The sequence below is a fragment of the Periplaneta americana genome, chromosome 3, assembly GCF_040183065.1.
Source record: "Periplaneta americana isolate PAMFEO1 chromosome 3, P.americana_PAMFEO1_priV1, whole genome shotgun sequence".
Classification (NCBI taxonomy): domain Eukaryota; kingdom Metazoa; phylum Arthropoda; class Insecta; order Blattodea; family Blattidae; genus Periplaneta; species Periplaneta americana.
The window spans coordinates 98794408-98818938 of record NC_091119.1 but is presented as its reverse complement, the minus strand read 5'-3'; the positions used below and the strand labels follow the sequence as shown (position 1 = coordinate 98818938).

The following is a 24531-nucleotide window of genomic DNA, read 5'->3' as shown; positions in this document are numbered from 1 at the left end:
CATTGTAGAATTCACAAAAATTTTGTATCTATGCCGTATCGTAACAGTATAATAAATTAAAATTAGTATACAACTAATCGCAGTTGTAGTGAGTGGATCCACTAGCTCGAGATTTCCTATTAAATCTTTTTATTATACTTTAGCGCGTTTTTACACTTGAGTAAACTTTTTGTGACTATCGTTAGGCCTACATCTAATTGTTTGTAATCGTCTATGCTCGAGTTCGTGAAGCAAATTAAGAAATAGATACATTAATATGAGTCTGTCCCGTCCTCTAAGAACAAGAGAATCAATGATTATGACGCTAGTTTTAGTTCCAAGTTGCTTGCAGAGTGTACCAGCACAAAATAAGATGAACTTCCAACTAAAAAAAAGTTAATAAAGTAACGGAGTCATGCCTCCCACTGAAGGATAATGTCCATTTGAAACGTTGTGTGTTGCAGGGGCGACGAGGTTCAGCGGTCGCTGGAGCTGCTGGACCGCGTGCTGTCCGAGTTCGACGACCTGGAAAACGGCAACGCGGGGGGCGAGGGCGGCGCGCGGGCCCCCGTGCCCCAGCCGGCACCGGGTCACGTGTCCAGCAGTACCCCGGAGGACGAGAGCCCCTCGCTGGGGGGCCACCAGTCCGAGGACGACGGTTACATGAGCATGAACGGGCGTCGCGCCAAGTTCGTGCTCAGTTTCCGACCCGTGCCCGACGAAGGAGGCGACCTGCCCCCCACGCCGGACCCCCCGCCCGATCCTCCGCCTCCAGTCGCAGCCCCCGACTTCCCGCCGCCGCCGGAGGAGGCAGAACGCATCATCTCCACGCTGCTTCCAAGAGTGTCGCCCGGCAATTCGGCCAAAAGGAGCGGCTCGCGTCGAGGCAGGGCCTTCCTGAGCGCCATGGCCCTGGAGGACCAGCTTGGCAGCAGGGTCACTACGGCCACTCAGACCACTCTGGTGAGTCACCCGCCAGGCACCCCCCCCCCTGCTCGCAGCACGCGACCGCTCCCCTCTGACACGCGACCCTCTGTTACAGCCCAAGTCGAGACACCAGAGGCCCCACGCCTGGGAGTCGGCGCAGCGCTTCGGCAGCCTGCCCTACTGGCTGCCGCTACCGCCCCGCACGGTGCCGGGGGCCGTCGAGCGCCACCGCGAGGTGCGGCGTCGAGGTTCGGGGGAGGAGCCTTGCCTCGACGAGCTCACGGACGACGCCAACTTCTCCGAGGACTCTCTGGAGGAGCTGCTGCCGCCACCGCCTGCTTCGAAACGCAGCAGCATCGCTTGGGAGGTGCCCTTGGACGACGCCGACCCTCTTTTGACGCCGGGCAGCACAAAGGTGGTGGGACGCCGACGTCGGCGATCGGGGGATCACTCTAGTAAGTGGGTGGCACCATTCGCATTTCCATAATCATGTTGAATATCGTCTTAACATTTGACCTTATTACTCATAATTCAATTGAAAGACTTCTTTTAAGGTAGTATATAATTATTTGAATATTATTCTACATAACAGAAAACGTTCATTTATGAGAATATTTTGTGATGAAAATAATAGTGTAATAAGAATGACTAACTGCTCTCAGAATGCTTATCCGCAACTACTGTGTACACCGAAATTCAGGTGATCTAATCAAGGTTACTTTAGAGAGAAGTCAGTTGATCTGGTCAGGATTGTACTTCTCCCGAGAAAGACAGCTTATCAGAAACGTATGGGTTTTGTTGCAGGCACAGGCTCGATCCCCAGACCTGCCAGCACTGAGGACGAGGCGCCATCCCCCTTCAGTGATTCGTACTATGACTCAAACGAACCGGAGGACACGCTGTGCCCGCCTGCAGACCTCGATAGTCGTGATATAACTCCCGGAGGAACCTATGTCATCCGTAAGGGTCGCCGAAAGGAGCGTCGAGCAGTGCCAGAGCAACCTCGAAGTGGAGACCTCAAGCGCTGCAGCTCCACTTTCGACAATATTAAATCTCTGCTGCGTGAGGGACTGCTTGAGGGGCTCGATGAGGCGCCCCCCGACTTCAGCCCTCCAGCACCTCCCGCACTGGTGCGTGTGGTGTCACTGCCCAGCCTGGCCGGTGGTGAGGACTCAGGCAGTGGAGGCCAGCGGCTCGCCAAGCTGGACGAGGAGGAGACGGACGAAGAGGCACGCCTCATCGAGCAGCTGCGACGCACGCCTGAGACGCCACCGCCCATCGAGGAGTTCCCGCCACTGCCGCCCTCTCCAGTCGAGGAGCGCGACGACGAGTACTCCGAGATACTTCACCCCAGCCCCGAACCGTTCTATCGCAGCCTGGAGCCGTCGGGTAGCGATCCCTGTGGCTCAAGATTCCGGCCTTGCCTACCAGAGCCTCCACCACCACCTCCACCACCACACCAGGATCTCAAAACGCGCTCCATGGATGCGGGCTTCAGTCGTGGTCCCCGCAACCATAGCCGGAAAGAGGTATTAAGCTTGGGCTGAAGCCGTTTGGCATACTAGTGGGTGACGCCTTCTGCAGTTCATATGCATGCAATACTATACCTACAGTCGCGCTCAAACCTCCTGACGTTTCGCGAGCGCGACGTTGTCACAACTACACTCGTCTCTGTCTCTCAACGACACTAGTTTTAAAACTGTGGAGCGCGCCCCTTTACCTGAGATTGGTTTGTTAGAGAGATGCAGAAGGTTTAATAAATATCATCAGATTGCATCGAATGAAATTAAGTCACAAAATATAGAAAAATTAGTTGAATCAGACGTAAATAATCATACTCGCTGAGTTTATATCAGTCTTTGTAATAGTTTTAGTTTTATTAGGGTTAATAAAGTTGTCGAATAACACAAAGGCGCAGTGTGATAAAATAAATTGAATGATAGGCTTAATTTGAAATAGTAATTTTCTGTACAAATGAATTGACATGGCCCTAAATAGCATTATGTCCATGCTGTCAAAGCATATTCTTGCAAAAATAGCGGTTACTATATGACTGCACATTTCATATTATAACGCCTTTATAAAATAGTCTAGCAGGATAGAGTGGGCCATGGTGAAGATAGCTCCAGGTTCTGAGTGTTCTCCGAGTTAATCTTTATTATTATCACAATTCTAAGTTAAGTGTAAGTCATCAAAGCAGTGTTGAAATAATCTTCAGTTTTTCTTCTCTTTAAGTGACATATAGATTTGGTGAGTCTTGAAAGTTAAATTTTATATAGCTGAATAATAAATAGCCCAGCCTACAATTTGTAGGTTAAAATTACGAGATGGCTGCTATTAGCAGCCAACAATGTCAACCAAAGAAATTCAGCGGTAAAGATGTTTCTATTCAACTAAATGACAATTCAATACATCAGAACAAGAGTTTAAGTAACAAAGATTCCGCAACAAATAATTTTCATCCTAATTCAAAGATTATGAATCCAAAAGACACTCCTTCGAATCAAGTAACTTATTCTAAGGTACTTCAATCAACCCCTAGTAGAGACCAAGCTATTATTATTGAATCTAGTGATAATATAACAATTAAAGATTATGTTTTAGCTGTCGGCAAACTTACTGATCCTTCCAATATTCGATTCATATCCAGAATATCGAATGGCCGAATCTGTATATATTTAGCAAGTAATAAAATTGTGGAAGAACTTACAACAAAATATCAACGAATCATGATCAATAATGAATCATTACAACTTAGACCTTTTCTCACTAAATATAAGAGAGTAATCCTATCCAACGTGTGTCCTGTAATTCCACATAGTTTAATTGAGGAAAGTTTACTACAATTTGATGTCAAACCAACGTCTCCAATTGAATATATTAAGGCTGGTATATCAACCCCAGGATTCTCTCATATACTCAGTTTTCGACGTCAAATGTATGTCCAACCTGATGATTTTGAAAAACTTCCAGAAAGTATGCTAACCTCGTATGATGGGATTAACTATTGGATATACATTTCTGCTGATACTCCAACCTGTTTTTTATGTAAACAAGAAGGTCACCTGGCGAGACAATGCAAAACCAACCACACCGAATCCCTAACTGATTCTTTTATACCAAGTACTGATCAGGTAACCTTAACCTCTGACATGATTTCCTCTGGACTTGACGATATGCTTGAAACCGACTCTGTAGTAATCAAAGATCCCGTAGCTACTTCAAACAATACTAACTCTCTTTCTTCTGCTGACCAACTGAACTTACCAGAAGAATCAGTTTGTACCAAAAAGGACTCCGAACTACCTGAAATTAATACTAATTCACACACTCAACCTGAACTAGAGTTTCTAAATACAGAAGAATTTCCTCCCTTACCTAATAGGCTAAGCCCAAATAGCAACAAACAAAAGAATGTTAAGAGAGCTGTAACGTCTAGTGACTCTACCATTCAGTTTTCTGATGACTCTGAAGAACTCCTAAATAACATTCCAAATGAAGATGCTACTATCCCAATTCTCACGCAGAAGGAAAAGTCCAAACCTCCTAAAAAGAAAGCTAACACTCTATACAGTCCAAGTATTGACGAATCTCTACTTTCAATAAGGACAATAGTAGAATCATCACCTAATGATTACGTCCTAAACTTTCTACAGCTTAAAAGTTTCTATGAAAATGCTGTAGGAACAACTGATATTCTCGACGTAGCCAAATCTCATACACATGACATTGAAGGCCTGATTGATACTCTTCGTAAACTCTACCCGCATTTCAAATCTCAGAATATGAAAAACAAAACTACGAGAATCCTTACTAAATTAACAAGCCATAGTAATGCTCCCGAACATGATACACTCACATGAGAAAACAACTCCACCTCTTCTTTGTTATGATTCTGATGGATACATTCCTGCTTCAATGGAACATAGACGGCTTCTGGTCTCATTATGAATATTTCCAGCAGCTAATTACTTTACATAAACCAGATATAGTTTGCCTACAAGAAACTAATTTTCGACATGAATATGTGGCAAAACTTAAACAATATTCTTCTCACCATAAAAATCGTCCTAATCCTATACATGCAAGTGGGGGAGTTGTTACATACATCCGACAGACAATTTCTCACCAAAAAGTCCAATTGAATACCAACCTTGAAGCAGTAGAAGTACTTTTGCTTCTACCATTAACATTGTGTGTATGTAACATATACCTACCCAATAGTCAGACTCTCAATTTGCAAGAATTACAAGATCTGATTCGCCAGTTACCAAGACCTTTTATTCTTCTGGGTGATTTCAACTCTCACAGTACTTTATGGGGTTGCTCTTATACAAATCAGAGAGGCAGAATAATAGAAACTTTGACTGACAACACAGATCTAGTTCTACTAAACTCTACAAGACCAACTCATTATTGTGTCATCCATAATACTCTCAGCAATATTGACCTTTGCCTCTGTACTCCTGACATAGCACTTCTCTATCATTGGTCTGCCTATGAAACTCCCCTTGGAAGCTATCACTTTCCAATATTGCTACAAAGAGAAGCTACAAAACAATGTAACATACCAATTAAAAAATGGAGCCTTTGCAAAGGTAATTGGGTAAAGTATAAATCTGATTTCCAAAATACTATCTCTAAATTAATTCCAACGCACGAATTCAACAACACTTCAATTAATGATGTAATTGATAGATTTACAACAATTATTCTTAAAACTGCTGAAACAAGTATTCCTAAACGAAATATATTCTCTGCTAAAAGCAAACCGTGGTGGAATGAAGACTGTAAGTTGGCAATCAAGAAGAAAAACAAAGCCTTTTACAAGTATAAAAGAAGACCAACTTTAGAAAACAAGTTGACCTTTCTACAACTTAGAGCTGTAGCTAGACGCACCATCAAAGAGAGCAAGCGAGCTTCCTGGTTGTCATATTTATCTTCACTGTCACAGCAAATACCACAAAATTTAATTTGGAACCGTTTGAAGAAAATACGAGGCAACAAAGTATCATCTCCTATTGCATCGATCTTAAAAACTGGTGATGAAACTTATGTAGACTCTCCTCAAGATATTGCCGATATTCTAGTTGAAACATTTTCTGATGTATCCAATGACTCTCATTATGAAGCAGATTTCTTAAAATTTAAAAATAGTTCTCCTGCAATAGATCTTAGTAACATATTTCGTCATACCATGGACAGTTACAATGATAAAATCTCCTTCAAGGAACTTATTGATGTAATAGATATTTCGAAAAACACTAGCCCAGGTCCTGATAATATACCATACGACTTCTTAAAGCAACTCCCTATGGATGGAAAAACATACCTCCTTAATATATTCAATCATATATGGACAACGCAAGTATTTCCTGACAATTGGAGAAAAGCTATAATAGTCCCAATTCCTAAACCGAACAAAGATCATCGCTTACCTGACAACTATAGACCAATAGCCCCTACTTGTACAATGTGTAAACCATTAGAAAAAATAATTAATAAACGTTTAAGATGGTGTCTAGAGAAAACTAAATTTTTTACTCCAGAACAAAATGGTTTCCGTGAACACCACTCAACAAACGACAGTTTAATAACTTTAGAGACTGAAATTCTGGATGCAATCTTGAATAAACAACATCTTATTGCTGTTAGTCTTGATATACATAAAGCCTATGATATGGTTTGGCATGAACATGTAATTAATCTTCTCCTTCGAAATAATGTTACTGGAAATATGTTAGCTTTCATATACAACTTCTTACAAGATCGAAAGATACAAGTAAGGGTGACAAATGCATTATCACAAGAAACTCCTGTACAAAATGGAATACCACAAGGATCTGTAATTAGTGTAACGCTTTTTCTGATTGCCATTAATGATATAACTTATGTAATAAATTCTCCTATTAAAGCCTGCCTCTTCGCAGATGACCTTATCATCTTCTGCAGAGGTAAAAATGTATCTACAACACAAGAAATTCTACAAATATGCCTTAACAAAATCCTAAGATGGTCAAAACAAACTGGTTTTAAATTATCTGCAAGCAAAAGCAAAAGTATATTATTTTCAAGGAAAAAAGCTGATCATCCTTCCCTTAATCTACATTTGAACGACGTAATAATTCCAACTGTAACAACATTAAAATTCTTAGGAATTATATTTGATAAAAAGCTAACATGGTTACCTCAACTCAAGGCCCTCAAAGATGATTGTCTTCGCAGAATTAATATTCTGAAAGTACTGTCTGCAAACAATTGGGGAGCAGACAGCCATGTATTAATGTGTTCTTATAAGTCCATTATTCGAGCCAAACTGGATTATGGAGCTATAGTATATAATTCAGCAAAACCTACTATTTTGAAAATGCTTGATACCATACAGACTTCAGCTCTACGTATAGCTTTGGGAGCATTTAGAACTAGTCCCACCACCAGTATACTTATAGAAGCTGGTGAAGCACCATTACACATTCGACGAAAACAACTAAGCATTACCTATGCTCTCAAGACAGCTGCCTTTCCAAATTCTAGAATGTATATGTATGTTTTCTCCTCTGCCTTTAATCATAGAGTTCTTCCACAAGTAACACATTCAGTACCATATTCTGCAAGATTAAAGACATATCTGAGTTAAATAAATATAGAAATCCCTCAGATATCTTCTAGAGAAATACAAACAAATATACCACCTTGGAGGATCAAAGTACCATATGTAAATACAGAATTATGCAAATATCCAAAAGAACAAACGAATAAAAACATTTATCAACTACTGTTCAACGAAATCTGTGGAAAATATCCAAATTACCTTCATATTTATACGGATGGTTCCAAAACTGAAGACGGCACTGCATGTGCAATAGTTTATCCTACTCACATCATGCTGCATACATTACCAACATTTTATACAGTTTACTCTTCTGAACTATATGCAATTAAAAAGGCCTTTGAGAATGTACTAAAACATCCTGATAGCAATCGATATCTGCTCTTCATGGATTCTCAATCTGCCATAAAAGCCCTACACAACTCATCCTCTAAATCTCCACTGATCAACGAAATTCAACATTATTACACTGAAATCTACAATCAATCAAAGCAAATTATCATAATCTGGATTCCTTCCCACCAGGGTTTGCATGGAAATGAACAAGCTGATATGGCAGCAAAAGAAGCAACTCGTCTTCCTATACAGGATATGGACATAGCCACTTGGAATAGTGATATAGCCACTCATCTTAAAACAAAGTTAAATGATCTATGGTACTCCAACTGGCTTCAAACATCTACTAGCAAACTCTGGGAAATTAGAACTGCTTTCAGATTATCATATCCAACTAATCATCTATCACGCAGGAATCAAGTTCTCATCAACCGACTACGTATTGGACATACCAAGCTCACACATGGTTATTTATTAAAGAAGAAACCTCCTCCAGTTTGTAACACTTGCAGTGAAACTCTTTCTGTGAAACACATCATCCAGGACTGTCCTCAATACAATCAGTTACGACAACAACTAAAAATCCCCAACAATATAGCAAGATCTCTTGGTGAACCTTCTCACTGCAATAGTGTCAAAGTTTTTCAAGTTGACTGGATTGTTTGATAAAATTGTGTAATATTCTTTTTTTATTTTTATTTTACGACTTGCTAAATGTTATATATTGTTAAAATTAATTCGTGTCGCGATATGACTTTTGTTATAAGTTAAAGCGACAATAAATAAATAAATATAAAAAAAAAAAATAGTCTACCCTGTTTGATGCGTATAATACGCTATTTTTGTGAAATATTTTCGATGTAATTTCCAGCAATGTACTGTAACAGCAATGAAACATTTTGGCCATTGAATGAAATTTTTGCTGGTCATTTTGTTGTCTTTTAGAGTATTGAAGTGTCAGTGAGTGTGATTACAATGAAGCGCTTTTTATGTCGTAAAAATTGGAAATCTTACGAAAGTACGATGGAAATAGTACTCTTAATCAGAAACAACTCTCTGATTCATTAGGAATCCCAACATCGACATTAAGGAGGATAATAAAAAATCGTGACTCAATCACTGCAGCTGCGACATCGGGAGGATGTAATCATAGGAAAGTGAAGTGTGGTAAACATGAGAACTTGGAGAACACGCACGCGACAAACAACTATAAATGACTTTTTTCGAAAGAATTAAGTACAGTACATATTGTAAATGTCTTTGACGTATAGTGTAGTAATAACATAATGGAGTAATACTGTATTACCTTTCATGAATCATGTATTTCACCTAAAGAAAAATGCTAATACATACTGCATATAAGTCAAAATTAGTATACCCGCTAATATGCAGTCCTGGTTAATATGCGGTTTACACGCGGTCCCTTGAACTGCGTCTTATTGGAGTTTTACTGTATTAACCCATAAAATTGGAACCACTGGGGTAGAAATATGATTTTTGTTTCTGTGTGTTCAGAAAACATTGAACATTCATCATATATACATGCAGAGTCCCTACAACATACAAATTTTCCGAGCACACTTGTTATTTGATTTTGAGACTTTCTAAGCGGCGAGTATGTGGCACGTCTGCATGCCCATATATTGCAATGCAGCATTGCCGCTATTGGCTGTCGCCGATGAGTGGAGACACCTACAAACGTCAGGAGGTTTGAGCGTGACTGTAGTTACCGTACTGTAAACATATACTCCAATTTCTACACCCCAGATGCATTGCCTGTTCCAGCCCCCTTCTGCATTTACTTCCTATGTTGCCTGATGTCCCTTCTACCTTGAGGCTTACACAATACAACTTTTCTTGATATTGTTTTTTGCAGTCACCATATATGATACAAACAAAATTATTGTTGTACCAGATTCTCTTTTCGCTCAAGTCTCTTATATTTAATTCTGTACGAATTTACAGAATTCTAACGTTACTTTTTGGCAAAGAAAGTAATTGGAAGCAAGGAAGAATTCTTTGACGTTATAATTCTATCATTTTCCACCTATTCAAGTGAAATAATTAATTGCTACTAAGTTCTTACGAGTATGAAATCTCAGTCACCGTGAAAGCCTAAAAACTCATATTCTTAAGAGTATGTTATCTAAATGTATTAACATGAAATCAGTTGAAGCCAATATCACTTGCTTAGTCCAGCGGCTCTGTCCCCTCGTCTAATGAGGATAGCAATGTCTTCCTCACACCACTCATTGCGTCCCTTCTATCATCTTAGGCTATACTGCCCTGCTGCTCTTAGCCATGTTGCAGATAATACTCAGCGACATCTCTTCTTTTCTGGTTCCTATTAGGTTTCGTCCATTTTTGGCTTTCCCTTCGAAATTTCTCTAAGTTCTTTCAATGGAATGGAGAAAAACAGAGTGGTACAAGTGGTCAGATAGCTTGGAGCTGACATATATACTTACCACAGCTCCAAATTCTCCTACAAGGAGGCGTGCTTGTGTATCTTTTGTTTTTCCTTCCTGTGTTCTCATTGGAAATTAAAATAATGCTACCCAGTCATAGTACGAGTAGTCAAGCATAATGGACCAACAAAGTAGATGACTCTTCAAGTCGTACAAATTTGCTCTCTTGATGGAATCTGTATGTAGTTCCGAAATGTGTGTGTGTATCTAATGCTCTGGATTTAACAATGAAGTCATCATCCTTCTTACTTCCCAATATTTTGATGGAAGGTCCACAAATGTCCTAAGAGTTTCACAATTAGCCAGGTGCTCCAGCTCCATGTCCTCTTCTCTGGTGCACAGTAAGCATTTAGGTGAATTCAGTACTCCAATACGATGGAGGTGTTTACTGAGGCAATCATGACCAGTAATCAATCTAAACATGACCACGGCAGATTTTCGAGGTAGGTCAGGAATTAGTTTTGGATCTTTGAATTATTCTTTCCATTTTGCTGTTCTGAAAATGTTGCTTCCCAAAGTTCCGAAATGTTCGAGATATAAAGTTCTAGGACACAGCTGAATAACCAACAGTCTAATTGAGGACCGTTTTGCAAAACTTGCTAACTGTAAAAACTAAATTTTATAGGAAACACAAAAAACTGAAATAACCGCAAGTTTTGCTATAGCTCTCACATAGCAGAAAGCAAGTTTTGAAAAAACGATCACACTTTGACACATTACTGTGAAGGAAATAATAACTAATAAGATTTTCCTAAGCAGCCTTTATCATCATGTAGAGGCCTGTCTTATATTAACTAATCCACCAAAATCTCAATTTTGAAAATTTGGCAGATAGCAAGTTTTGCAAAAACGGTTCTCAATTGTTAAAAATCTATGTTTGGTACGAGTATATACAGAGACTATGATACAAATAAAATATCCAGGTCCCAGAAGCTTCTCTCCAATGAATATGAATCTGGTACTAACGCAAGAGTACCTTTTGTCGCCCATGTTATTTAACGAAACTATGACATATTACAGATTGTTATTTGAATCAACACCCGAACAGGAAATTTGTAACTGCAGTTCTTATTTGCTGATGGCCAGTTAGCACAAGACAAGAAGATAACTTGTAAAGAATTTTATCTCAACTGAACAAAGTTATTGTTTAGGAACATAACATAAAAATAACAAAAAGGGAAAAATTATGACATTCACAATGAAAACAGTAATTACATGTAGAATTATTTCAATTGAAAATGTTCCTTTCTTGAAATAGCTGAAATACCTTATAAGTTGCGTTAATCGTAAATACCGAAATATAAAAATAATTTTCAAATACTGTACCAGTATGGCATAATAAAAAATATTATGGAAAAGAAAAAATTCATACATTTCAGAAATCCAATAAATCTATGGCTTTACGAACACTATTATATGAAGGGAAAATATTGACTTCTAACAAAACAGCAAAAGAGGAAAGGAAGTTAGAGAAATGAGATTCTTTTGAGGAAATAGCAGTTGCCAAAAGACTAACAAAATTAGGAATGATTATATTATCACAAAAAATAAATAAAATATTTTAAGCATGTGAAATGAAATGGTAGATGATTAACAATGATGATGGCATGATCACGTGAAATATAAAGGAATCTCGAAAACATCTCAAATTTTAACAGTACATTATTTTCTACATACAGATATAAGGTGTAGATGCAGACCAATTTCAGATCTTGTTTGGACATGGCCTGCTGGAGTTGATCAGAATCTCTTTCACGTGATGTTTTGAGACTTTTTATTGTTTATTGGTTTAATAGGTCTATTAGTTTACATTCATATGTAGTATCTTTTGTTATATGGCGTAAAAGAAAAGTGGCTCACAATAAATGGCTTTTAGAAATTTTATTTACAGTTAAAATCTGGTAGTTGTTTAAATTGCTTTGTTTAACTATGATTATAAACTACTGAAGCTATTCTGAGTCGATGGAATAACTATATCACATTAATGAGCAATGGTGGAAAGATGTCAGTTGATAGAGTTGCTGGCTTAATGGCAAGCTGTGGACCATTTGGGACATATCTGATTTTGAAGAACTTGTATAATATTCATCCATTTATTATATCATACAGTAATTATTTTTTATAGGATGCTTTTAAAACTGAGAGAGGGAGAACTACTGATTCAAATTCGAAAAAAATTGTAACTATTCCTTCATTCATTCATTCATTCATTCATTCATTCATTCATTCATAGTAAGGTATGTAATTTATATATTTAAATCCACTGCACTCATCTGCTCCAAAAGCATAATAATGTGTTACTATTAATATTGCTTTATACAGAAAATGTCAAATTAAATCTAGCACTCTCTTCTAATAATAAGGTTCTTATTATGACAGCAGAATAAGAATTACAAAGAAGTGTAGCCTACATAAACTTAATGCCACTGTCAAAAACTGTATGAGAATTTCGTAAGGAAACCCGAAGTTTTATCATTTCAAGGCAGGAAACTAGTAAAAGAAATGTAATATAACTGGTGAAAAATTTCATTTTTACTTCGAATTTCAAGTAAGCTGTACCAAAAATAAAAACTTAAATACAAAATTAAATAAATTCCAGCCTCTTTATAGTACAATAAAACGAACATCAGGATATAAAAGTAAGAAATTTATTAAACTCTTTTAAAATTAGATAAAATTTTACCAATAAGACAACGAACAGAAGCTGCTGAAATGTGTTTAAGACCTGCGGTAGGATATGAAAGCAACTGTAATACCACTAATTTTATGAAGAAAAATGGTATTTACACATACATAGGATGAATGACAACAGAATATATAAAAATGTTAAATTGTAAATAGTGACGAAAAACCAAGGTTATAATGAAACAGAAACTACTGCAATTCGACTTGGATGCTAATAATGATAATAGCCAATGACAATGACGATGATGATGATGATGATGATGATGATGATGATGATGATGATGACGACGACGACGACGATGATGATGATGATGATGATGATGATGAGGAGGAGGATTTACTTTATTAGTAATTATTATGAAATATTAATAATACTATCATTAAGTGCTTCTTGCCACCAGTATTCTTTGGGGGTTAGTGAGCAGGACTCATTCAACAAAGCTGTGTTTGGATTTGGGCCCAAGTCCCGATTAGGCTGATTACCTGGTTGGGTTTCTATCTATCTATTAGTCCTCCTTGAGGGATGGTTGGACTGCCCTCACATGTAGGCCATTTGGGTTGGTCCATTGTACTACCTGGAATGGAATGGTGTGCATGCCCTAAGGCTCCCGTGCTACAGATTCCCTTGCGAGCTGCCTCCGAACTTCCCTACATCCTACAGAATCCTTTTACCTTACCACGTAGGCATCACCATAGTTTCCCAACCGTGGTCAAATGAGCTACCATGAGTCCAGGCAGAGCCCACGGTACATAGTACCACCACTAGCAACTAATCACCACATACCACCGGGTCCAAGTTCAGTGGTGGCCCGCAGCCAACTCTATAGTGGAACAAGCCCAAAATATAGGACAGAGATGGTGACGATGATGAAAAGGAGATGTGTAATTATGATGGCGAAAGGAGTCTGAGGTCCAGTGCCGAAAGTTACCGAGCAATTCTGCTTCAATTGGTTGAATGAAAACCTCGGAAAAAACCTCAGTGGGTAACTTGTCCCAACCAGGATGAGCCCGGGCTCGCTTGTTTCATGGCCAGGCATGTTAACCATTACTCCATTGTAGTGAATACTGGTTGGATTTATTACGGAATTTATCAAAACTGTAAGGTGAATGTTAGATAATGGTGAATGCTCGCCAAAGTCTCACTTATGAATTCCATCAATGCTAGATAACTGTGCAGTTGTTAAAGTGTTGTTAAATAACATATATAAAAGATTCTTTCACACATGTTCGATCAAGGTTAGAAGAATTAATATAATAGCTATGTATCAATTGAAGCGGTGAGATCAGTAACCATTCAAGTCCACTTCTGGCCATTAATTTTTTGCAAATTTGAAATTAAATTTTGGATATTTCCACAAGTGTTACGACTTTAAAAGTTGGTATATTATTTTGTCTTGATCTCGAAAACAACCAGAAATATTATGTGCAAAAAATAATAATTAGGTAAGAAATAAAAAAAAATGTTTGCATTTTTCTCGAAACTTGTGTAAATGGACTTGAATGATTATTGATCTAACCACTTCAATTGCTTAGGTCCATCATGAACAAACAGTCCAGGTTACCATATATAGCCAGACAAATTTTTATCTAGAGAGAGATTTATGTAGCTCCAGTGATTATGCTGCTTTCGGTTCTTTGCTCAGAATTAATTGAGTATTAACTTGTCTTCTGTGTAAATCAAAGTATAAATGAATTTAAAGAGATGTATGCTATGTCTTTCTCTGATAATCTCTTACAAAAGCTGGTTATATTACTGTGTTAAAACTATGAAAATTTAACAAGAGATGGGAAGGATCTGGACATTTATATTGAATAACAGAAAGTGAACAACTTAAAATCGTTAAGTCTCATGTTAATGAAAAACACCTTCTTAGGACAAGAATACGAGAAGTCATTCAGTGAACTGGTTGTTACGCACCAAACTGTTTGAAGTGATTGTAACATGTTTGCTTTGATTCCTGTCACTTTGCCATTGCTTCATAATCCTTATCGTAACATAGAAAGTCATGCTAATTAAATTAAGAATTTATTTTACTGTCTAATGATATTGTTGTATGAAAAGTGCGGTTGAGTTACCATACTACAATGAAACTAGTTTAAAATGGTCGAAATTCTGAATTGACAACAAATGAATTTTCTGTTATCATCTTATCCTGTACTCAATTAATTACAGTACCCAATGGTTACCCTAAGCGGGAGGATCAAACATACCTTTTTTTTATTTTTCACTTTCTTTTGGTCTGAAGAAGCGCCCCGAAGAAATTAAAGTAATGATACTCCAGCTTGTTGAAAATAGCCAATGTTTCCTCTAAATTCCAAAATAAATCACATTTAGGTCTATGCTACAGTTTAGTCATTCAGTGAATGGACATTTGAGGTGCTCGCTGCATATTCACATGAACAAGAAATAGACCTAATATTATGTAAGATGATGCAATACTCCAGATTTAGTTCCTTATCTGTAAGCGGCACTTTTACTGCCTGCAGCTGTGCTACTGCCCCCAATGTGGCCTGCAAGATAGTCGCGTAAAAATAGAAATAAAATACAAAGCTTTATTTAAAAAGTATTACCGGTATATTATACAATGTTTTCTGTGTCAAAACATGTCGTCTCCACCTATGTTTTTATTCTTCTGAATTTCCAGTCTCTCTCAATTTTGTAACAAGATTATGCACTGTAGAATGGCAAAGAACTTCGACACCTGGAAAATCCTCTGCAAATCTTATTTGTTCTTGATACGCAATATTAATGAATACCATAAAAACATAAATGCTCACTAGTGTGTAGTGAACTGAGAAACATCCATTCCAGCCATACAATCACAAAATAAGAAATTCTCATTCATATGGGCTGTCAAACTCAGGAGGAAACTCCCTTGAATTGGGTGAGCCCAGTAGCTTTGTGTTTGTCCTATGTTATTGTATTGTTATCTCAAGCTTTGCTCTCATTGCTAGCCAATGTACCGTAAAATGGGGTGAATCCGATCATATGGCGTGAATCCGATCATTTGTACATTTTTCAATAATGATGAGTGTGCGTATTTCACTATAATAATAGCGCAGCTGATTTTTGTTTTTTGTTCTTAAGTAATTGGTCTACAACAATGGTCAGCTACAGAGCACTAAGTCAACAGATTTTCTTTTCAACCTTCTTCCACAAACGCAGCATACATTATAATGTAGAAGGTAGTGCGTGAGATAACTTCTCCTGTTGCAACTTATCATTGTTGTCAAATTGGTACCGTATGTCATGATATTTTTACATTCTAAGAATGTTCTTAAGTAGGCCTACTAGTTTTAATTTCCATGTGCATAGCTTATGTCAATTTGATGTTACATTTCACTAAACACAGTATTACAATTTTGTGGGGTGAATCCGATCATGCAGTGTACAACAAAGTGAGCACTTGAAAACATAGGCATGAATTCTTAATCTAATGCCTTGTCTGGATTCGGGAAGGCAGTAATTGTTCCCTTCTGTCCCAATAAAATAATTGTTCAGATTTCTGAAGAAGAAGAAGAAGAAGAAGAAGAAGAAGAAGAAATTTGAAATGCAGCTGAAAAAGGTTCGTTTTGATGAATCAACAAATATAAAAACTCGTCGAGCAAAACACTTACCCCAAACTCCAGGCAAAGGAAGTGTAGTGAGAGGCATTGTTGGAAGTGATGATGAAAGTGCTGATGACGGAGAATCTGCAATCTCTCAGGATTTACTTGTGCTGTGCCAGAGCATGGAAGGCGTGGTATACATTAACTTTTCAACAACGTTAATAATCATGGCATTGAGTAGTAAGTCACACCATTTGAAACTTTATATCACTGGAGCTAGTTTAAGATATGAATTATACATGTGATGTCAATATTATGTATTTGAGAAATTTTGTACAGAATATATGTTAAGTGAATCGATGATGAGCTACTTTTATACATTTCTAACACATATTATATGAGATTAAAAGTTGAACAGTACTAAAATTTGATGTATTTTTCTTGTACATATTTTTAAAAACACAAAATAGTGATCGGTTTCATCCATTGGCAGTCTGAATCCGATAGAATAGGGAAAATATATATGTGATCGGATTCACCTCAATTTGTGATGTGAAACCGATCAACAATTAACTTTTTAAATTATGTTAAATTATAATTAAAAACTAAATGGACATATTATCCTCAAGTTTCAATGAAACTAAATTCAAATTGGCGTTATGCTGTAACAATTTTATATGGTATATAACTACAAAAAAACTGAAATTTTTGATCGAATTCACCCCACTTTATGGTACACAGTGCGAGGCACATAAGAGAGTCTCACAATCACTCGTAACATAGTTATATTTTGAGTTAAAGATGGTGACTTGTTCCCTTCCATTGCACTGTCAATGTGTTTGCACCAAAGTTTCTAAGAATAGTCGTTCCATATTTCTCCATAATTTACTGGTATATGCAGTGATGATGCAGAAAGCAACAAGACTAAGGAGAATTTTTCACCATATCATATTCTGTGGACACAAACTCCTATATTGTTCCATACAATTCGTAAGTCAATCATAATTCCTGGAATATTGATGTCAATACCTGGAATCATGTCTGTCACTTGAAGAAGAAAAAATAAACATGGTAACTGTACCATAAATTGTACATACGTCCTTATTAAATATATTATTCGGCTGACATAAGATTGGAAAAAATTGCATTTTCAATGCACAACTCTAAATACAATGAATTAGAAGGCACTAAGCTATAGCAGTAAGTCCAGTCTTTCAATTGCCTTATGGAATTCAACAGTAAACACTGCGTTATCAATGAATCTGTCAATGCTGTGCATATTGAGGAAGAATAGTTTAACACTTAGTCAGAAGTGGATTTGAAACTTTCGCTGCTGTAGTTTATACAGCGAATACTACACTTTGCCTGAAGTAATCACATATTGGTATTCTAAAATGAAATTTTGAAAATAATAATTAATTTATAAATATATTCAGTACTTTAATGTATTCTTTAATAACAAATAGACACTACATTTATTTTTAAAGCTGTTTGATGTCAGCAAGAAAGTAGGAAATATAAAAAAAATTGGTCCTTTTTATTACAGTAAAAACTTTTAAGCTGTTTCACGTATTTAAACATTATGCATAAACATGTATTATAGCACAGAATTAACTAATGAACAGCCACTATAACAGATTTACCTATGTATCAGATCAGTTACATTGGCTTAGCATATTATGTGATTGCCAAAATATCGGTACTGTATTTGAATCATCACTTTTGGCATCTTGACTTTTTATTACAGAATAGATTTATTAGATTGTCATGTCTCTATGATTCCAACAGTATTGACACAGTGCTCAAGAACAACTAAAGCATGAAGTCTGTCTTCAATACTGGTTATTAATATTTGAATGTAAATAATTCTTAATTCATTGTAAACAAGAATATTTGCGTTCACCAGAGCAATTATACGTGAATTCAAGGGGAAGGAAGTCAGACGATAAGAGGGACTAAATTCCCTTCCTACAGTTCATTCCACCGGTGCTCGGATACCAAAATCATTTCGACAATAATTCATACTGTGTGCAAATCTATTATAACAAAACAGAACAGAAACATAATTTGTTTATTGCCGATCCAACTACAACTACTGTCTCCTTTAAGTGGTAGTAAATTTAATTTAAACAACTGGCATTAGCACTTTCTGCTCTTATGTCATAAGTGTATAATACGGCATCTTCAACTTAAGATGCAATCCAGGCACCTGCAGGCAGGCAGTGCTCTCAAACATTAACACCCAGCGGCATTTTGCGGTAATTGAACTACTAAGTGGCCTGGTATGCATTCTTTCTACCCGTATTTAGTGTTAGTTTATCTTCCATAAAATTAATTTAATGGTGTTTATTTCCTTACCTTAAGACATAAGATGTTCAAAATGATCTTCACCATCTTCAATACAACGCTTACACTAGCAAAGAGGATGCTGAAATACGCGATCCAATTCCTGCCTTGGAATGCTGGAGATCACGACCCGAATATTTTCTTGAAGTTCCTGTAATGTATGAAGATTGTTCACATACGGTACAGTTTATGTTTTAACATATCCCAAAGATAAAACTAAACAGAGCACAGATCACCAAACACGTTAAATAAAACTAAAACTGACCAAACATGTACACACTTTGCATGCTGGATCGCACAATACCTGCGTTTTTCTGCTTGAAATACTGACCTATCTGCCCGCCCACCCACTTGCCTGCCGCCGTACAACACCATTTGGTTTTGGGGTTATAGAGAAAATGATGGTAGGGACGATTAATCTTGCTCAGGATAGGGACCCATGGCGGGCTTATGTGAGGGCGACAATGAACCTCCGGGTTCCTTAAAAGCCATAAGTAAGTAAGTAAGTAAATCAGAATATCAACCTAAATCCTAAATGTTTATAGTGTTTTAACTTAAGTTGTTACAAATAAATGACAGGCGCACTGTTAGTCAGACAACTAGATCAAGAGCTTTCCATTCAACAGACTAATTCAAATGCGAGTCTTGGAGGAATTTCTGGTGAACAAAGGAAGTGTTGGAACAGGTCTCTTCAATGATACTCACATTTACTTTGCTATAATTTCACCATTTCACCATTCACTTTAATGCATAAAATGAAATACTGTAAATGAACATGGCCTTACTGTCACTGCATTACATGCCCATGGATCTGATCATCGATGACAAATGCAACAATTTATCACCCATAAAAGATAAATGAGCTTAGTCTAGTGGACCTAATGATAAGTCTGTCTTTCAAACACACACAACCCCACGCACGCACGCACACACACACACACGCGAGTGGTATGAAAATTAGAATAAATCTTTCTGATCAGTCATACAATAATCCATGTATCAGCCTTTCAACATAAATGGTCCACAGGTCGCTACTGACAGCTCCTGATTGAAAGTGAATGCCTCGCTTTCACCCATTTTATAATAATTCATTGTGGTAGGATTTCTCTCCCATAAGCTCTTTTTAATACCCTAAAGTGCCGAGTTTCATTTTTTCCTCTTGCAATGTGGATATTTTATGGAGCACTACTGAACATTTGTTAGGGTTGTATTATGTGCTGCAAATCAGAAACAGTCACCGTATTTACAAAATATGGTTACTTCGAGTCTTTCAATACTGCATATTTATGAAATAATTGCTGCTGTATTATGTAATACAAGATTTCAATGGTCACTGCTAGGAGCATTGATTTACAGCATTGTTAGCATTACTTATCGAATGCCCTCCTGTTATGTTCCACGTGAAGTCCTATTATTTTGTTGTTATGTCATATGATTGTTGTTACATTTTGACAGCTCTTCAATATGTAACGATAATTGAATAAAAATGGCGAGAGAAACAAAAGAAACTGTATACAGTCTGAATTCATAATTGCTGTTTGACACAGGTTCCTGCAGAACGACGGACACTGCCATCAGAACTACCAGGTCCACTTCGGCGTCGCACGTTCCAAAAGCGTGGGGCGCAGTCTCCTCGTGAGGAGGCACTTCAGACCTCATGCTCGCTGCCCGAGACGCCAATCTTTGCACGGGGCTGCGACATTCCCCGCACTCCACATCGTAGGGCTCCCGAAATACCCAGTATGGCACGGACAGCACCCCGACCAGGGGGCCTTGCATCTGGAGGGTACAGCAGAAGGGTAGGCACGGGAGTGGCACTGGGGTCAGGAGGACTGAGTCAGGCCCTTGCTGGCGCCGAGCTGCTGCGCCTGGCAGGGGGTCCCGGACGAGGTTGGTACCCACGACATCGACAGCAGCCACGTCCTGCTTCCATCGAGCACCTAGACCGCCTCGCCCCCGGACACAGTGCGCCTGGGCCCTGGGAGTCCGCAAGGGACGCTCGCAAACCCCTCACACTGCCTCCCAACCTGTCGCCCAAGTTCTTCCACCGGTCGCCACGTGAGGCCCTGCGCAGGGTCACTAGCCTCCTCATCCGGAAAGGTGAGTCACCTGGTGTGCTGTTGTTGACTGATTGAGGAAATTGCTGTCTTGTTTGTAGGAGGATACTTGATAGCCGATTATACACTAGACATTCTGTATACTCAAGGTGCATTACCAGACGTCTGATACTCCATATCATGTATAAATTGTCATGCTAAAATTTATTCCAACGTTATAATAGGGCAGAATGGATCTATTGGCGTATTAGATTACCTGTAAGCACTTTCGATCTAATGAGCCCATTAACGTTAAAAGAACGAAGTTAATTAAATAGCCTGCAAATTTAATCAACAGTATCAGAAGCTTACTCTCAACCTGTTTTACTGATATTCTCACCTCCTAGTTATAATACTAAACAGTTCGTATCTTCTGAGGTTACTGTGTCAAATCAATATGTATTATACTCTATGTCAAGTGGTCTCTTCTTTCCAGCATACACAACTAATATTTGGAGTTTCTTTCATCATTTTGGACATGATTTTTTAAGCATATGGCGTCTGCTGGAGTGCTCGTAACTCGCGTATTCACAATTTATTCATATGTAGATGTTTTCATTTCAAAACATTTGGGAGTAGCCAACTATTGAAATATCAAATGACTCAAACAAGTCACGCTATATTATTCTTCGGATATTGAAAGCACAGAAATCATGTTGGTGCATTTTCTCATTCTATACTTTTTTTGTGTATTTCGCAACACTGTAATAATATTTAATGTCTCTATTGTTTTAGATTTATTTGCTTGTTTCATTTTAGGTAGTCTCAATCAAGATACGGAAGATTCGTCAACTTTGCTTTGTTCATTATACTTGGATAGCCCAATCAAGTATAAAGATGAACCCAATAATTTGTTAAACTCTGATGATAATATTAGTAAACTATTACAGTAAAACTATAAATCTGAGAAACAGCATTTATTATTAGGTACTGTCGATGCCTCAGTATCATTAATTTAATTGAACTAACCACAGGTATGTAGTCATAAATAAAATAGTACCCAGAGCACATAGTGAAAATAATAATAATAATAATAATAATAATAATAATAATAATAATAATAATAATAATAATAATAATAATAATAATAATAATAATATTATTATTATTATTATTATTATTATTATTATTATTATTATTATTATTATTATTATTAAGATAAACCCCAACAAGATGCTATTCAATGAACCGTGTGGATACCGCATATTTACAGCAACTGCGTATTAGGCGGGTAGTTTAATTTTGATTTATACACAGTATCTATTATAATTTTCTTACTGAATTACAACTTTCATGGACAGTAGTATGTACCCCTTTATATAATAAGTCAAAGGCATTTACAATACCGGTATGTACTTAATTGTTTCGAGAGAGAAAAATAGAAGCTTTTATAGTTGTTTTCCTGGCATGTGAACCCTTACAATGAATAAATCACATTTCAAGACGATTTAAATATGAATTTTCAAAAGAATGATATACTGTATCATCAGAACAAGAGCTTTCATTTAACACCTATTGTAAACAGAATCACAGTCACAGAGACTTCAATGCACCAAAGAAAATAAACTGACCCTGCTATTTACTTGTAAAATACTAAGTTGAATAGAAGCAAGTAAAACATTTATTATTTTAAAAAGTAAAAATAAAGAAGCAGGGTGCTCCTAGATTGTAGAAAAAAGTACCGGGGCAGTGCCTGTCCTGGCACGACTACACCCCTGACTAACCATATACATATATCAGATAATTAATTAAATCTAAAGCCCAGGTATTTCACAAAATGTCATTTTTAATTCGTATGATATAGCCTACTAAAGAATTACAAAGGAATAAAGGAATAAATTTGTTTCAGCATAATTACTACAGGAGTAATTTTGCATAATTTTATTTAGTGCGCCTATTTTGTGTTCTCTAGTCTGTTTCTGCCTTTCAAAAATAACAGACCTTTCATCAATTTTAAAATTGTTTAATTTAATTTTCAAATATACAGTATATATAATTAATTTTATTATTATTATTATTATTATTATTATTATTATTATTATTATTATTATTATTATTATTATTATTATTATTGACTGCTCTGTTCGCAGTTTGAAAATTATTGATTTTGATAACTGACTGCCTTCTTATGAAAGAAAAAATTATGGTACTGAACACAACCGAAGTGAAATTCATCATAAAAAGAACAATAGTACTCTAGTCACATGACGATATGTGTCAGAGGAAGAACAATAATTGTTCGTATGCATCTGAAGTTTGATTAGTGTAATATGCAGCTAATTGGCGATGTATGCAATGGAGGGGGGGAAAGAAACTGTTCATCTTGCCCCATTATCTCCTGATCTAGTTGCCTTATAAGTGGTGCCTTCTTGTTATCACTTGTGAGGTTCAAACCTGTCTTCAGACAGTTGACTAAAAATCAACAATGCTCTAGTTTTCAAGAAGCAATCATTTCTGTTCTTTTAAATATTTTCGATAGGGTATATAACTACAGTGGCATCAATAACAGGGTTGACTACTGGCAGGAAAGATAATAAATTTTCAATTCTTCATTATCTGCTTGTTTGAAGAAGTAGTATCAAATTAATGGATTTTACACATATTTAACATTCGTGCAATATGTCAAAAGTCGGTGTACCGCTGAGCTGTAAATATCATGGCAATGGTCGTGAATTCAGTGTCATGTATTTTCACCATATGGAACTGTTCTTTTTGTAAACTTTGCCGCAAATCTATAAATCGTAAAAAGTTTTGTTACTTAACATATGTAGCCAAATTTAAATCTTCATCATGGTTAAAAATATTTCACATTACTTTCAAAAGTCGTGTCAACTTTCAGTAGACCATTAGACCGTATCAGTTCTCTTGAGATTCACGCAAGGTTTTCATTAAAGTTGGTACTTACTCCTTTTTGTGAGCTTAAAAATCAGTCCCTTAAATTGTCTTCGAAAACATACAATGCATAATTTTTCCCTAATGAATCAATATCGCAGAAGAATTACTTATCTGTGTGCTGTGGGCATGTGATTCAAAACATATGTTCGAAATGGCCTGCTTTTCACTGTATTTGATGCCACGTTGTGATTTACAGGCAAGTTACCTGTAAAATTGATGCGGGCAATCGTCATCATAATGTTCCTCTTAGGTCATCAAAGCGAATGGATTATTTTGTATAGATATTTTCTTTGAGATAACCCAAAGAAAAAATTCTGTAGGTGACAATTTGATATCAGTCAAAATGGCCGTTCTCTTGGACTTTTTCCTATCTGTAACTGATACGCATCTCTGAAAACGCTTGATTAATCTTCATATAGTTGAATTGTTAGGGATTGTAGAATTAGGCTATTGTTGTTGTTTAGTCAACTGTTCGAAGACAGTCTGAATCTCACAATGATACCAACAAGACACCACTTATGAGGCATTTAGCCCAGAAGGTCAAGAGATAATGGAGTAGGGTGGCCAGTTCCTTTTTCCCTCCATTGCATACATCACCGACTAACTACATATTACACTAATCAGACTTCAGATGTATACAAAC

The 24531-nt window shown here is 37.1% G+C and overlaps 1 protein-coding gene across 1 annotated transcript in view; it reads left to right on the top strand.

Moving 5' to 3' along the window:
• The window catches only part of LOC138696314 (ras-associated and pleckstrin homology domains-containing protein 1), a 453731-nt gene that overhangs the window by 300099 nt on the left and 129101 nt on the right, over positions 1 to 24531 (top strand). The window contains exons 3-6 of the mRNA XM_069821103.1: positions 444 to 942; positions 1022 to 1361; positions 1711 to 2435; positions 20445 to 20997. Of these exons, the coding sequence (XP_069677204.1) occupies positions 444 to 942; positions 1022 to 1361; positions 1711 to 2435; positions 20445 to 20997 (2117 nt within the window). The remainder of the gene's footprint in view (positions 1 to 443; positions 943 to 1021; positions 1362 to 1710; positions 2436 to 20444; positions 20998 to 24531) is intronic.